The sequence below is a fragment of the Cricetulus griseus genome, assembly GCF_003668045.3.
Source record: "Cricetulus griseus strain 17A/GY chromosome 1 unlocalized genomic scaffold, alternate assembly CriGri-PICRH-1.0 chr1_1, whole genome shotgun sequence".
Lineage (NCBI taxonomy): Eukaryota > Metazoa > Chordata > Mammalia > Rodentia > Cricetidae > Cricetulus > Cricetulus griseus.
Window position 1 is genome coordinate 208,401,850 of NW_023276807.1, and position 13,129 is coordinate 208,414,978.

Here is a 13,129-nt window from a genome sequence, read left to right on the forward strand (position 1 = left end):
CCTATAGTCCAATACTGACAGATTCCAAGGTAGGAATTCATGACAGGAATCTGGAGCCTGGGACTGAAGCAGAGACCCTGGGTACATTCTTCTTACTGCCTTGATTCACTGGTCCACTCTGCTTGCCTTCTTATACAACCCAGGACCGCCTGTTCAAGGGAGACACTACCTATAGTGGACTGGGGCTGCTCAAATAAATTATTAATCAAGAAAATACTCCACAGATATGCCCACGTGCCATTTTGATTGAAGAGATCCCTCAGTTAAGGTTTCTTTTCTTTTTCTTTTTTTGAATTAGCACAAACACGTTTATTTAGTAACCAAAGTAACTAATCATAGGTAAATCAACACTTTGACATGGGTTTCATGTAAAGTGTTGGTAATAAAGATAACTGAAAAACAGTCATGAAAAATAAAACTGAAGAAAAGAAGCTCTGTGGATATTTATGACCTGCTATTGAACTGAGCGGATTCACTCTCACAGTTTCTTGTCCAGGGTCTCGACAAATCCTCACTCCACCTTTTCAGAGACCCGAGTACAGGTCACATTGTTCATGACACAATCCACCACCAGCTTCTCATCCTTGACTCTTCTTGTTATTGTGCTTTCCTTCCCATCCCAGTTCTGGAGCTGAACCAGGGCGCCGTCAGTGAAGGTGCAGACCGTCTGAGTTTTTCTGCCATCAGCTGTAGTTTCATCAAACTTCTCCTCCAGGGTACAAGAAAACTGCGTCGTCTTCAAAGAGCTCTCAGTTTTAATGGTGATATTGTGATGGGGGAAATACTTCTGTGTATGTTTATAAATAAAATACTTGCTTGGCCAATGGGACAGGAGGTTAGGCTGGACTAGGAGTTAAAGAGAATTCTGGGAAACGTAGTAGAGAAGTGGTGTTCCAGACAGGAAGTGACATAGCAAGGAGACTCATATTTAAGAAGAGGAAAAAGGAAATGTCGCTCTCTTTTCCCCTCGGCTCCTGCTCTAGCCGCACGATATGATTCACCGGCAAGGAGGGACGCCAATAAGGAGTCCGATAAGATAAGTCCCATAAAATATATAGATATATGGTAATCAAGACTGAGCTAACAAATGAGAATCCTAGTCATTGGCCAAGCAGCTTTGTAACTAATACAAGTCTCTCTGTGTATTCATTTGGGCCTAACTCGGGCAGGCAGCTGGCATAAAGCTCGCACGTGGCGGTGGGGCTCAGGCAACATTTGGCAGAAATATTTATCGTAACAATATTGTTGCTGTCACAAGTAATGATGCAGTCTGGTTTGGCCATAGCACCCATTTTCCTAAGAGCCAATCCTACTCCTAGCTCCTTTATGTACTCCTCAAAGCCTTGGCTCTCGGTCAGGCGCCACTTCCCCTCGAGGTCCTTAATGCAGGCAAGCACGAAAGCAGCAGTAAGGAGACGTGGTGGTGAGGGCGCTGTCAGTTAAGGTTTCTTGTTTCAAAATAACTGTAGTTTGTGACAATTTGCCAAATATACATTGTACATCTGAACACTTGTCAATTTGCCATATGAAAATGTTACTGTTAAACTATAATCCTCACTTTTTTGTTGATTCCTAGGATCTTATAATAGTATCACAACATGAAACAGTATAACTTAAAAATTCCCACAGTTGCCCACTGGGTCTACTCCCCTATAGTGGACCGGCTCTGGCCTGAGGGACCACCCAGAGTCTGGCCACACCTCAGTCTTGGTCTCCCATAGGCTCTCCACCTTCTACTTGAGTCTTGGCCCCTCATACCTTCTGCTTGAGTGAGGAGAACACCAGGAGTGACTTAGACCATTCAGAGTTGCATACACTGAAGACTTGAACCACTTACACAACCAGGACTCTAGAGGAGAGGAAGAAACACCAACTTCACCCACTGGAATAAGGGATAGGAAGATGACAGTGTAAGAACACACTAAACAACAGAAAGACCAATATGACACCACCAGAATCTAGTGACGCCACACCAGCAAGACCTGAAAATCCCAATGCAGATGAAGCAAAAGAGAAGGACCTTAAAAACTATTTTATGAAGACAATAAAGACCCTTAAAGAGGAAACAAGAAAATCCATTAAAGAAATAGGAGAAAAAAACAAAAAATACACGGAATGGAGGAAAAGACAAGACAAAAATTCAAGAAATAAACAAATCTCTTAAAGAATTCAAAGAAAGCCAAGAAAAAACACTCAAACAAATGAAGGAAACAATTCAAACAATTTAAGGCTTGAAAACTAAAATAGAAAAAATAAATAAAGCACAGAATGCGGGGATGCTGGAAATAGAAAAGCTGGCCAAAGGATCAGGAACTACAGATGTAAGTATAACCAGTAGAATACAAGAGATGGAAGAGAGAATCTCAGGTGTTGAAGATGCAATAGAAGAAATACAATCATGGACCATAGAAAATCTCAAGTCCAACAAATCCTTAACAAAATATCCAGGAAATATGGGACACCATGAAAAGGCCAAACCTAAGAATAATAGGTATAGAAGAAGGTGAAGCAACACAGCTCAAGGGTACAGAAAACATATTCAACAAAATCATAGAAGAAAACTTCCCCAACCTATAGGAGGATATGCCTATGAAAGTACAAGAACCTTACAGAACACCAAATAGACTGGACCACAAAAAAGAAGTCTCTTCCCCACATAATAATCAAAACACTAAACCTACAGAATAAAGAAAAATATTAAGAGCAGCAAAGGAAAAAGGTCAAGTAACATAACCTATCAGAATTATACTGGACTTCTCCATGGAAACTCTGAAAGCCAGAAGGTCCTGGATAGAAGTTCCACAAACAAGGGAACATGGATGCCAGTCCAGACAACTATACCCAGCAAAGGTTTCAATCACTATAGATGGAGAAAACAAGATACTCCATAACAAAACCAGATTTAAACAGTATATATCCACAAATCCAGCCCTATGGGAAGGAAAACTCCAACCCAACCAACATAACTACACTCACAAAAACATAGGCAATAGATTATTCCACTTTACCAAAAACCAAAAGAAAAAGGGGGAGAAATCCACACACCACCACCACCACCACCAAATTAACAAATAATGGTCATTAATATCCCTCAATGTCAATGGTCTTAATTTGCCTATAAAAAGACACAGACTAACAGAATGGATAAGAAGACAGAATCCATCCTTCTGTTGCATACAATAAACATATCTCAATGCCAAAGACAGACATTACCTCAGAGTAAAGGGTTGGGAAAAGATTTTCCAATTAAATGGACCCAAGAAACAAGCTGGTGTAGCAACCAATACTAATATATAACAAATTAGACTTCAGACTAAAATCAATCAAAAGAGATGAATGAGGTCATTTCATATTCATCACAGGAAAAGTCCATCAAGATGAAGTCTCAATTCTGAACATCTATTCACCAAATACAAAGGCACCCACATTCATAAAAGAAACATAACTAAACTCAAACCACAAATAAAACCTCACACACTTATAGTGGTTTCAAGCCCCTTCCTTGGGATCTAGTCTTGACTTCTCTTTATGATGAACTGTATGTAACCTGTGAGGTGAACAAACCCTCCACTTTCCCAGACTGGCTCTTTTGAGTCTTATCACAATAATAGAAAGCTATCCAGAACACCTGCCATATTCTCAGGACATGCTATGATGTTCCATCCTTCTGTCAGCCTGCAGCCTCTTTGATTACCAACCACAGAGGTTCTGGACACTGAAATCTGTTGAAATACCTACTACACATACTCACATGCTTACATAACTATATTGAAGTACTTTTAATTTTGGTATCTGACATGACATGTTTCTCCCAAATATCACAAGGATCTCTGCTTTTCCCTTTGAAAATTTTCTCTGGATCTCCATCTTTCCACTTTAAAAATTATCATTTGCTCATAATAGTACTATATAGTCAGATTATTAAGTTCCACAAAATGGTTTTTTTTTACTGTACTAATGTTTTCTAATTCACCATTCATTGCACTAGTATTAGTAGTTTCGAAAAACTGACCCTTTATAGTTCTTACTTATCCACATAACTGAAACTTCCATTCATTTCAGTATTGAACATCTCTCAGAACATCAGCTTCAGAGATCTTGTATGTATTTAAGATTGCTCTTCAGGACTTCATAGCTGATCTTATTAATAGTATGATTTTAAAATATCACAATACAAAAATGCTTTGTTATGTATTTATAAACCAATGGTTAGTGTAATTATTTCCCCTGATTTCTCTTTCAGTATACAGTTAGGTGACTGACTTTTGTGTGTTAACTTCTACTTTTACTAAGGTATAAATCAGATTAAGAAACTTATTACAATTTTAGTTTTTGTGATTACACTCATATCATCTGTAATACAAAAATTTTTATTTCTTCCTTTTCCATTTGTATCAATTGTACTAGTGTTCTAGTTCAGAGTTCAAGTGCTATGTTAAATAGCTATGGAAATACTGGACATCCTTATCTTGGTCCTGATTTTGTGGAATTGCTTTGAGATTTTCTCTATTTATCATGATGCTGCTGTGAGTTTGTTGTACAGTGACTTTATTATGTTGAAATAAATCCTCTATAATCCTAGATTCCAAGGCTATTTATCATAAATGGATGTTGGATTTGTTCAAAGGCCATTATCTCATCTAATAAGATAGTCATGTGGTTTCTTCATTTATTTACTTTATGGGTTGAAATGTATTTTTTCATTTGTGTATGTTGAATTATCCTCACAGGTCTGAGGTTAAGACAACTTGAACATGGTGATGAGTTTCTTAGATATTATTTATTTTCTTATCTTATATACCCCAGTTCCCACTCCTACCTGTCATTTGCTCCCCTCATCTCCCCAACCTACCCCCATCCATCCCTTTGAAAGGGTAAGGTCTCTCATCGGGGTCAACAAAGCTGGGTACATTAAGTTGAGGGAGGAACAAGAATCTCCCCAACGAATTAAGGCTGAGCAAGGCATCCCACCATATGGAATAGGCTCCAAAAAGCCAGCTCATTCACCAAGGACAGATGGTGATTCCACTGCCAGGGTCCTCCCAGACAGACCAAGTACAAAACTGTTGCCCACATTCAGAGTTCCCGGCTCAGTCCCATGGAGGCTCCACAGCTGTTGGCCTAGTGTTTGTCAGTTCCCAGGAGTTCCTTTCAACTATCTAAGATTTCTCCATTATGGTCTTCCATGATGGATGACTTCTTTTTGATGTGATGCTGATGTTGGTTTCCAAGTATTTTATTTGAGAATTTGTCCACCAGGTGGCAGAACATCTCAGTTGCAATCTTGGGGATGGTTTGTTTGACCCCTGAAGGAGCAGATTCAGTCAGAGGCTTCTGTGCAGACAACTGAAGAACCTGCAGTGTTGTGGAGGACAAAGGAGGTGAGATGATCACAGAAGCATCTTGCCTGACTGAAGGCCACAGTCCCCAGGGAGAGCTATGAGGACACTGACTGGACCTTTTGTCCTGTGCTTGTGGCTCCTGCGCTGAACTGTGAGTGAGAGCTTTTGGAAACAAGACATTTTTGTCAATGTTCATTGATCAGTCTGAGGATCAGACCGGTTCCTCCAGATTGTCTGAAATCACTGTGGGAAGAAAACCAGTTTGGGGAATGGTGACTTCATGGTCTTCCTGCTGCTGCTTTTGCACAGGTGTGAGCAGAGGAGAGCAGGTGAAGCAGCAGCCTTCTCTCCTGAGTATCCAGGAGGGAGGAGGCATCTTTATCAAGTGCACCGACACAGACACTGCCAATTATTACTTGTACTGGTACAAAAAAAAGAGCCTGGGGCAGGTCCCCAGTTGCTTATAAATGTTCTTTCAATTGTGGATAAAAAAGAAGAACAAGGACTCATTGTCCTACTGAATAAGGATAAACATCTCTCCCTGAACATGGCAGCTGCCCATCCTGGGGACTCTGCCATGTACAGCCAGTGCACACGGTTCCCCAGACACCTGCTGCATGCACACCAACCTGTGACCATGGCTGGAGACAAATATATTTTCCAATGTTGGCAACATGAATTTCCTGTATTTTGTTACATAGTTGCATAGTCTAAAACATCTTGAAATTCTGATTCTAAAGCATACAAGTTCTAGAGCATCTTGAGTGATCTCATAATGAGAATAACTGATTATAGGTCAATACCTAGTTGGCTGTCAGATGCCATTTAGATGCCTCCACTCAAAAGACACCTCTGTGTCACTGGTAGAGAATACTCACAATTTATCTTTAGTTTTTTTGAATATTCTCCACACTGATTTCCAAAGTACCTCCATCAATTTTCATTGTCCCCAACAGTGAATGCGGGTTCCTTTCTCCCACAACCTTCACCACCTTTGTTGTCAGTTGTTTTACTAAGCTTAGATACTCTAAGTGGGGTGAAATGAAATTTCAAAGTTGTTTCATTTTGCATTTTCCTAATTACTAAAGATGATGAACAATTTTGAGATTTTTATTTTAGCTATTTTTATTTCTTCTTTTGAGAACTCCATCTAGAAAGTCTTGTCCTCTGACCTTCTCCATTTCCTTCACCAGAAAGTGATGGAGTGAAAATGGCTGGTTTAGTGAGAACTTGGAAATGGACTGAAGTCACTTATATTGGTGGTGTCAGTCCACTAGGGGGCACTGCAGGATTCCTAGAAACTACTTTTAAAAAGGTTCCTAGAGGTTTGAAGATCTGAGAAGAAACATTAGGACACAAAGCAATCCATTCACAAGGAGTAGGGATGACGGTGTGGAGATCACCTGGGTCTTTAGTTTTCAATCATTCTGTAGAAAACCACAGATATCTAGAGCCTGTTTCCTGGATCTCATGTGCCTATCAACCTATTTTAACAACAATTCTCTGAACAAAATAGAATCTTACTGGACATTATTAAAATGGACACTCAAAAGAAAACAATTACACTGCTTTCATTTTTAAATTTTTTTGTTGGAAAGTTCCCAAGTTGAAAAAACTAGAAATTATTCCAATACCCTTAATACCCTTTAACACACACACACACACACACACACACACACACACACACAAACACACGGGGGGGGGCAGAAGGGAGGGAGAGACAGAGAGAGTGAGAGAGAATACTCTAAACTACAAAGTAAAAGAATAACTGCTTGAGAAAAACTGAGATATAAGTATAAAAACAGAAAGGATGGGGCCTCAGTTGTGTTTTCCTGCCCAGCGCTGCACAAGAGCTGGGCAGAAAGCAAGAGATGGAAAATAAATGAGGGCAGAAACACGAGCATGCCTCATTTTCTTATAATCAACAAACTGTCGTTGGGAACATTTTCTATGCACATAATGCTCTGCTAACATCAAGAAGCTCTTTTTATTCTGTGGAGGGCATTGCATGCAGATTTTTTACATTTTGTAACTTAAGAATTCTGAGTGTATTAACCACAATTAAAGGTGGGCCCCATGGCCAACCATAGGTGGCCAACACAGAATGAACCCAATGATGATTTGTATCGTATTGTATAGTCTGGGTGTTCTTTTTGGTCTTTTGGTCTTTTCTGTATTTTATGGATCCCTGTCTTGTGTTTTTATGGATTTATTTGTGTGTTTATTCTTCAATATTGTTTTTCAATTCTGGTTTGTTTGTTTTTTGTTGCAATTGTTGTTGTTTGCCTATTTGCTTTCTAAAGAGAGGGGAAAAGATAGGGCATGCAGTTGTGTGTGTGAGGAGATGGGCAAGATTTGAGAGGATGCTGGGGAGAGGAGGCTATGCTCACAATGTATTGTATGAGGTTTTTTTTTTATTTTGAGACAAAAGAAAGGTACAAAAAATTGTTCTAGGCTACTTCCAGGAACTGCTGAATCCATTGGAGCTATTAATTTTCCCACCAGTATTAGTCCCCTTCCTCGGACATTCTCCTCCAAACTCCCCTTCTAAGAAGTGTTACATTAGAAATACAGTGTCCCGGGGTCTCCATCATTGTCCTCCACAGTTGTGGAGCCATTGTCATGCAGAGTCCTGAGGTGGATGTGGGTGGGGTTTCTTCTTCAGATGAATGAGGAAGTTGGGTGATTCAGACAGAAGCTGTTGTGTGTGAGCACAAGTGTGTCTGGGCACAAGACTTGACACCCTCACAGCTGGAGAGAAGCTATCCCAGCAACTGAACAGGGGCCATGCAGAGGAAGCTGGGAGCTGTGCTGGGGATTCTGTGGGTGCAGATTTGCTGTGAGTTGTGTTCTCCTACATTGCTTTAGGGATTCTCCAGAGACGTCAGTGTTGGAGGAGGAAGATGCTAACCCAGAGCTCCTGTGCAGTCATCCTCATGGTGTCTCCTGGGATATTTGCCAGGTGTGGGTGGAAACCCCTCACTGATTCTGATTTGCTTTTCTGTTTCCAAACAGGGGTGAGAGGAGTTGAGGTGGAGCAGAGTCCTTCAGCCCTGAGTCTCCACGAGGGAAACAATTCTACATTGACATGCAAGTTTTCTACAACCATGACAAATGTGCAGTGGTTCCAACAGAATCCCAGGGGCAGCCTCATCAATCTTTTTTCCATGGCTCCAGGAACAAAGGAGAATGGGAGGTTAACTGCAACATTCAATTCTAAGGATCGCAATAGCACCCTGCACATCAGGGACGCCCAGCTGGAGGACTCAGGCACCTACCTCTGTGCAGTGAGTGCACAGTGCTCCCAGCAAGCCTGCAGCCTGGCCCCAAACTGCAGCTGGGTGTGCAGCTACAGCTCTGCCACAGGGAGACTCTGCAGCAGTGTTTGCACAGCTATGGCTTTATCAGATCTCCACCAAATACAAGGAAGGTGTGAGGAAACAGAAAATTACCACAACACAAGTTTACACATAAACTGATGTAATACTGACTTGTAGAAGAAGAAATGCTCAGAAATATCAGCCTACATGAGTAAAATTCACACTTTATTTTATCAAATGCTTGTGCTAATATCATAAAATATAAACCTTGTTACACACTCTAGAATCATTTTGGGCATTTCCCCATTTTGGAAACTGAGAGCAACTGTTTCCATACTGTGTTTAGAGAACACAGGACAACACCTTCAGCTAATCTGATCAGCATGAATTTGATAAAAGAATTAATTTTGAAGACCTAATAAACTTAGTTGTACAAATGCAAGACAAAGAAATCTTAAATCACAACATGATTTCAACAGTGTCTTTATATTTTTAAAAATATATTTAATTATACAATACACAACAAATATTTTATGTAACAAATTATGAGGCCAAAATGATACATTACAAACAAGAGATACATATTTGTAATTTGTATTACAATAATACTTGCAGCAATTGGTTCTACAAAATACTTATCTACAATGTAATAAATATGCAGTAATTCTCATTAAAACATTGCTTTCAAAAGAAAAACTGGAAACCTCCTGAAAGTCACACTGTAGGGGATAATCTATTGATCAAAATACTGCTGATTCCCAAGGGATGGCAGCTTACATTCCACAGTTGAAAAGTTCTGGTGAGCTACTTGTCTCTGCAAGGAACTGGAAAGCAGCCATGCTCCTTTATTCAGGAATTGTCTTCCCATTGCTATTTTCATCTTGAAACAGCCCCTGAGTGGTTACAACAGCAACTGGATTGGCTAAAACATTTACTTTCTAGAACTTCACAAATTAACTGACCCCTTGTGATTCATTCACCTTCATCCCAAATACAGCTACATTTGATTCAAATACAGACTATCTGAGATTCCCAGACAGTAAACCATTCCTATTTGTCAATAAGGTCCATGTGAGCACTGCTAGAAGTTGTGACACTACAGTGACAGCTTCTACAGTAAGAATTACTATTTCAGTCATCTCAGAGAGTTCACAAATAGCAACCATCATAATCCCAGCTTCCTGATAGTGTGTGGTGAGGAATTAGGTGAGATTGGAATATGGTAATTAGACACAGAAAGAGGGTACTCCAGAAAAGTCTCTCTAACTGATCTTGATAGATCTTTTTCCTAATCATCTTCTGCTTAATCTTGACTTGAAAGTGCTTGTTGAATAAACAAATGAGCTTGAGGCCTACAGATAGTAGTTTTAGAAGTTTCCTAGACAAAAACACACAATAAACTTCTTTTTTAAAAAAATTAAGTTTTATTTTCTGCTGTAAATCCTTAAAATCAATAAAAATTTAAGTTAAATCAGAATATAAAACGTGAAAGAATTGTATCACTTGAGAAAAGCACCTTCCATTATTCCACATTTGCATATACAGTCATCATGACAAGATATTCTCTTCATCCCAGGCTGTCATAGATCTGTGAGCTCTTGCACTTGAAATTGACAATGCCCATTCTCTTTTTAAGTCTGGTCCACAGTAGTATCTGTCTGATGCACAATTGCTTTATCCGGTTACATTAATTCATCATCTCCAATTCCTGTACTGACTCTTCCAGATTTTCTGCTCATTTGCTGCTTCTGAACTCAGTTTTCTCATTAGCCTCTGTTAAGGTCTGAATTTCATCCAGGTAGCAAAATTACACAGTTCTTTTTAGACAATTGTGATCAGTTATCACAGTCTTTTCTTCCTGATCATAATGATGCCTTTTGTGAACCTATTTGTTTCTGGTCATCAATAATGTCCCCAAAAGCTGTTTATTCTCTTTTCTTAACGTGTTGTTTCCATTTTCTGCCTCTTTATTCAAAAAGCCAATTGGTCATTAACTTTCTTCTTTTTATCTAACACTTTTTCCTATTCTTGAACTCTCTCTTTTTATTCCAACTGGTTTTCTTTTTTGATGTGTCTTGCATTCAGTTTTCAACTATTTTTGAGAAGTTTTTATCTATGTTCATAATAGATATTTGTCTGTAATGTTCTGCCTTTGTTGGATCTTTGTGTGGTTTAGATATCAGTGTAAATAGATTCACCTACAAAGAATTAGATAGTGGTCTTCTGCTTCTGTTTTTCAGAATGATTTGGAGTTGGGGTTAGCAATGAGTTGTTCCATTTCCATGAATTTGTGCACTTTCTGCTGGTTTTGATATGCATGGATCCTGTTTTTAATCTAATCTGTTAGTCTCTTCTTATCAGGGAATTGAAGCCATTAATATTGAGAGTGATCAATGAGCAGTGTTCATTGATTGCTGCTATTTGTTGCTATGGTCTGAGTTTCCTTCCTGTTTTGATTTGATGGTCTGGGGTTATTTATTCTTTGTGCTTTTCTTGGGTGCCGTTACTTAATCTCTTCAGATTTCTTCTATCGTCTTCTACAAAGCAGGATTGGTAAGTAGATACTGTTTAAATTTGGTTTTATTTGGAATGTTTTTGTTTCTTCCTTAATTGTGATTGATAGGTTTCCCAGTTTATTAGTATGGTCTGTCATCTTTCTCTCAAATTTTGTTTAACATGTGTCCAGGTTCTTATGCCTTTTATAGTCTTCATTGAGGTGTCAGTTATTAATACATTGTGTTTGCCTCCATGTGCTACTTACTCTTTTTCCTCTTCAGTTTTTAGTATTCTCTCTTTGTTCCTTGAGGCTCATTGTCTTGAGTCACCAGAGAATTTCTTTTCTGGTCCAGTCTATTTGGTGCTCTGTATGCTTCTTGTACCCTGATAGGTACCTTCTTATTTAGGTTAGAGAAATCTTCTATGATTTTGATAAGAATACCTTCTGTGCTTTGACTTCAATTTCTTCTCTTTCCTCTATGCTACTTTGTAGATTCAGTCTTTTCATGGTGTCCCCAGTTTCCTGGATATTTTGTCCTAGGATTTTTATAAATTTAAGATTTTGTTTGACTGAAGTGTCCATTTCTTTTACTTTGTCTTCAAAGCCTGAGATTCCCTCTTCTGTGTCTTCTGCTCTGTTGGTGAAACCTACCTCTGAGCCTTTGGTTTTATTTCCTTGATTTTTCATTTCCAGGTTTATCTCACTTCACTTTGTGTTTTGTTTAGTGATTCTATTTCCACTAGCATGTCTTGAACTGTTTTCTTCATTTTATTCTACTGTTTGTGTTTCCAATAATTTCATCAAGGGATTTAGTTACATCCTCTTTATGGTCCTTGGGCAAACTCATAGCATCTACTTTGATATCCTTGTCTTGTAGTTCAGCTCTGTTGCAGTTTCAGGGTCAATTGTAGTGCGTTACTGGGTTGTTGTGGAGACATAAGGTCTTGGCTATTAATGGTTGTGTTTTTGTGCAGGTTTCAGGTATTGGGATGATTGTTTATCTATGTTTTGATTTCTGGTATTGCCTTTGTTTAGTGTGTGTTTCCTTTCTTGGTTTCTGTTGAACTCTCTGTATCTTAGTGAAGTATTCTTGTTATTGCCTGATAGGGACTGCTTCTTTGGGCCAATGTGTGGTAGAAAGTCTTTGATGTAGGTGAGGAGAAAAGGCTGAGAGAGGCTTCAGTAACATGCTAAGGAGATCCTGTTCACACCTAGAGGTGGGATCCACAAGAAGTTGGGGGTGTGGTGTGAAGAGAGTATCCTGAAATAGGTTGGGGTAAGGAAATGAATTATGTAAAGAGATGGGGATGGAAGGGCTAGGGACCCTTGGTCTGAACTAAGAGTTGCAATTTCCAGTGAAAGAAGTTGAGGAAGGGACCTGTAAGCAGGCTGTTACCAGGCTGAGCATGAGAATGGAGAGAGTGTAATGGAGGACAGGAAGGTCAGTGTGAATAACCTACTTGAGTCCCTGCCAGGGTGGTCACTGGGGTAGCAAGTGTTTTTATGTATGGGAGGGTGACATGAAAGAAAGGGATGGAATAGAGAGGATGCTGAGATGGTCCATAGGATGAAGGGAAGCTGAGTCCTGTGCAAGGTTTGGTGGAGACCCTAGGGAATGGGAGTAGAGAGAAACAACAGGTCCCTACAAGTGGTTTTCTACATGGTTGGAATGAAACTGGGAAAATTGCCATGTAAGCAGCAAGGAAAGTGAAGATGTACTCCAGCTTCCCAGGCAGGTGTAGCCTCCAGGCTCCCATGTGCAGTCTCTCTATTGGCTTTTGACACAAAGCAATGTGTGTGAGTGAGGAAAGGAAATGCAGCAATATCTGACTGAGTTCCCAGCGAATGTAGAAAGAGTGAGAGTACAGGTAAGTGGTCTGTCACAGGACTAGGGATGGTACCAGGGTATTGAAATAGAGGACAGGAATGACAGTAAATCTGGCCTATCTTCTTCCCAAGCCTGTGTGTAC

General features: G+C 39.6%; 1 protein-coding gene and 1 gene segment (V, D, J or C); one reads left to right on the forward strand and one right to left on the reverse strand.

Annotated features, from left to right (window-relative positions):
• Positions 1 to 511: 511 nt before the first annotated feature.
• On the reverse strand, positions 512 to 6,286 carry LOC118239701 (fatty acid-binding protein 5-like). The gene is made up of 3 exons (XM_035453094.1): positions 6,271 to 6,286; positions 1,242 to 1,432; positions 512 to 769 (listed from the first exon to the last, which is right to left on the reverse strand). The coding sequence occupies exons 1-3, from the start codon at positions 6,284 to 6,286 to the stop codon at positions 512 to 514; spliced, it is 465 nt and encodes a 154-aa protein (XP_035308985.1).
• A 1,843-nt stretch (positions 6,287 to 8,129) lies between these two features.
• LOC118239702 lies at positions 8,130 to 11,059 on the forward strand. The segment is given in 3 exon segments: positions 8,130 to 8,181; positions 8,358 to 8,629; positions 11,024 to 11,059. Coding segments are annotated over 3 exon segments (360 nt in total).
• Positions 11,060 to 13,129: the final 2,070 nt, after the last annotated feature.

Coding starts and splice junctions, on each gene's coding strand:
- LOC118239701 (XM_035453094.1), bottom strand. Junction 770..1,241: donor TTACTTGTGACAGCAACAAT/ATTGTTACGATA, acceptor TTCCCCCATCAC/AATATCACCATTAAAACTGA.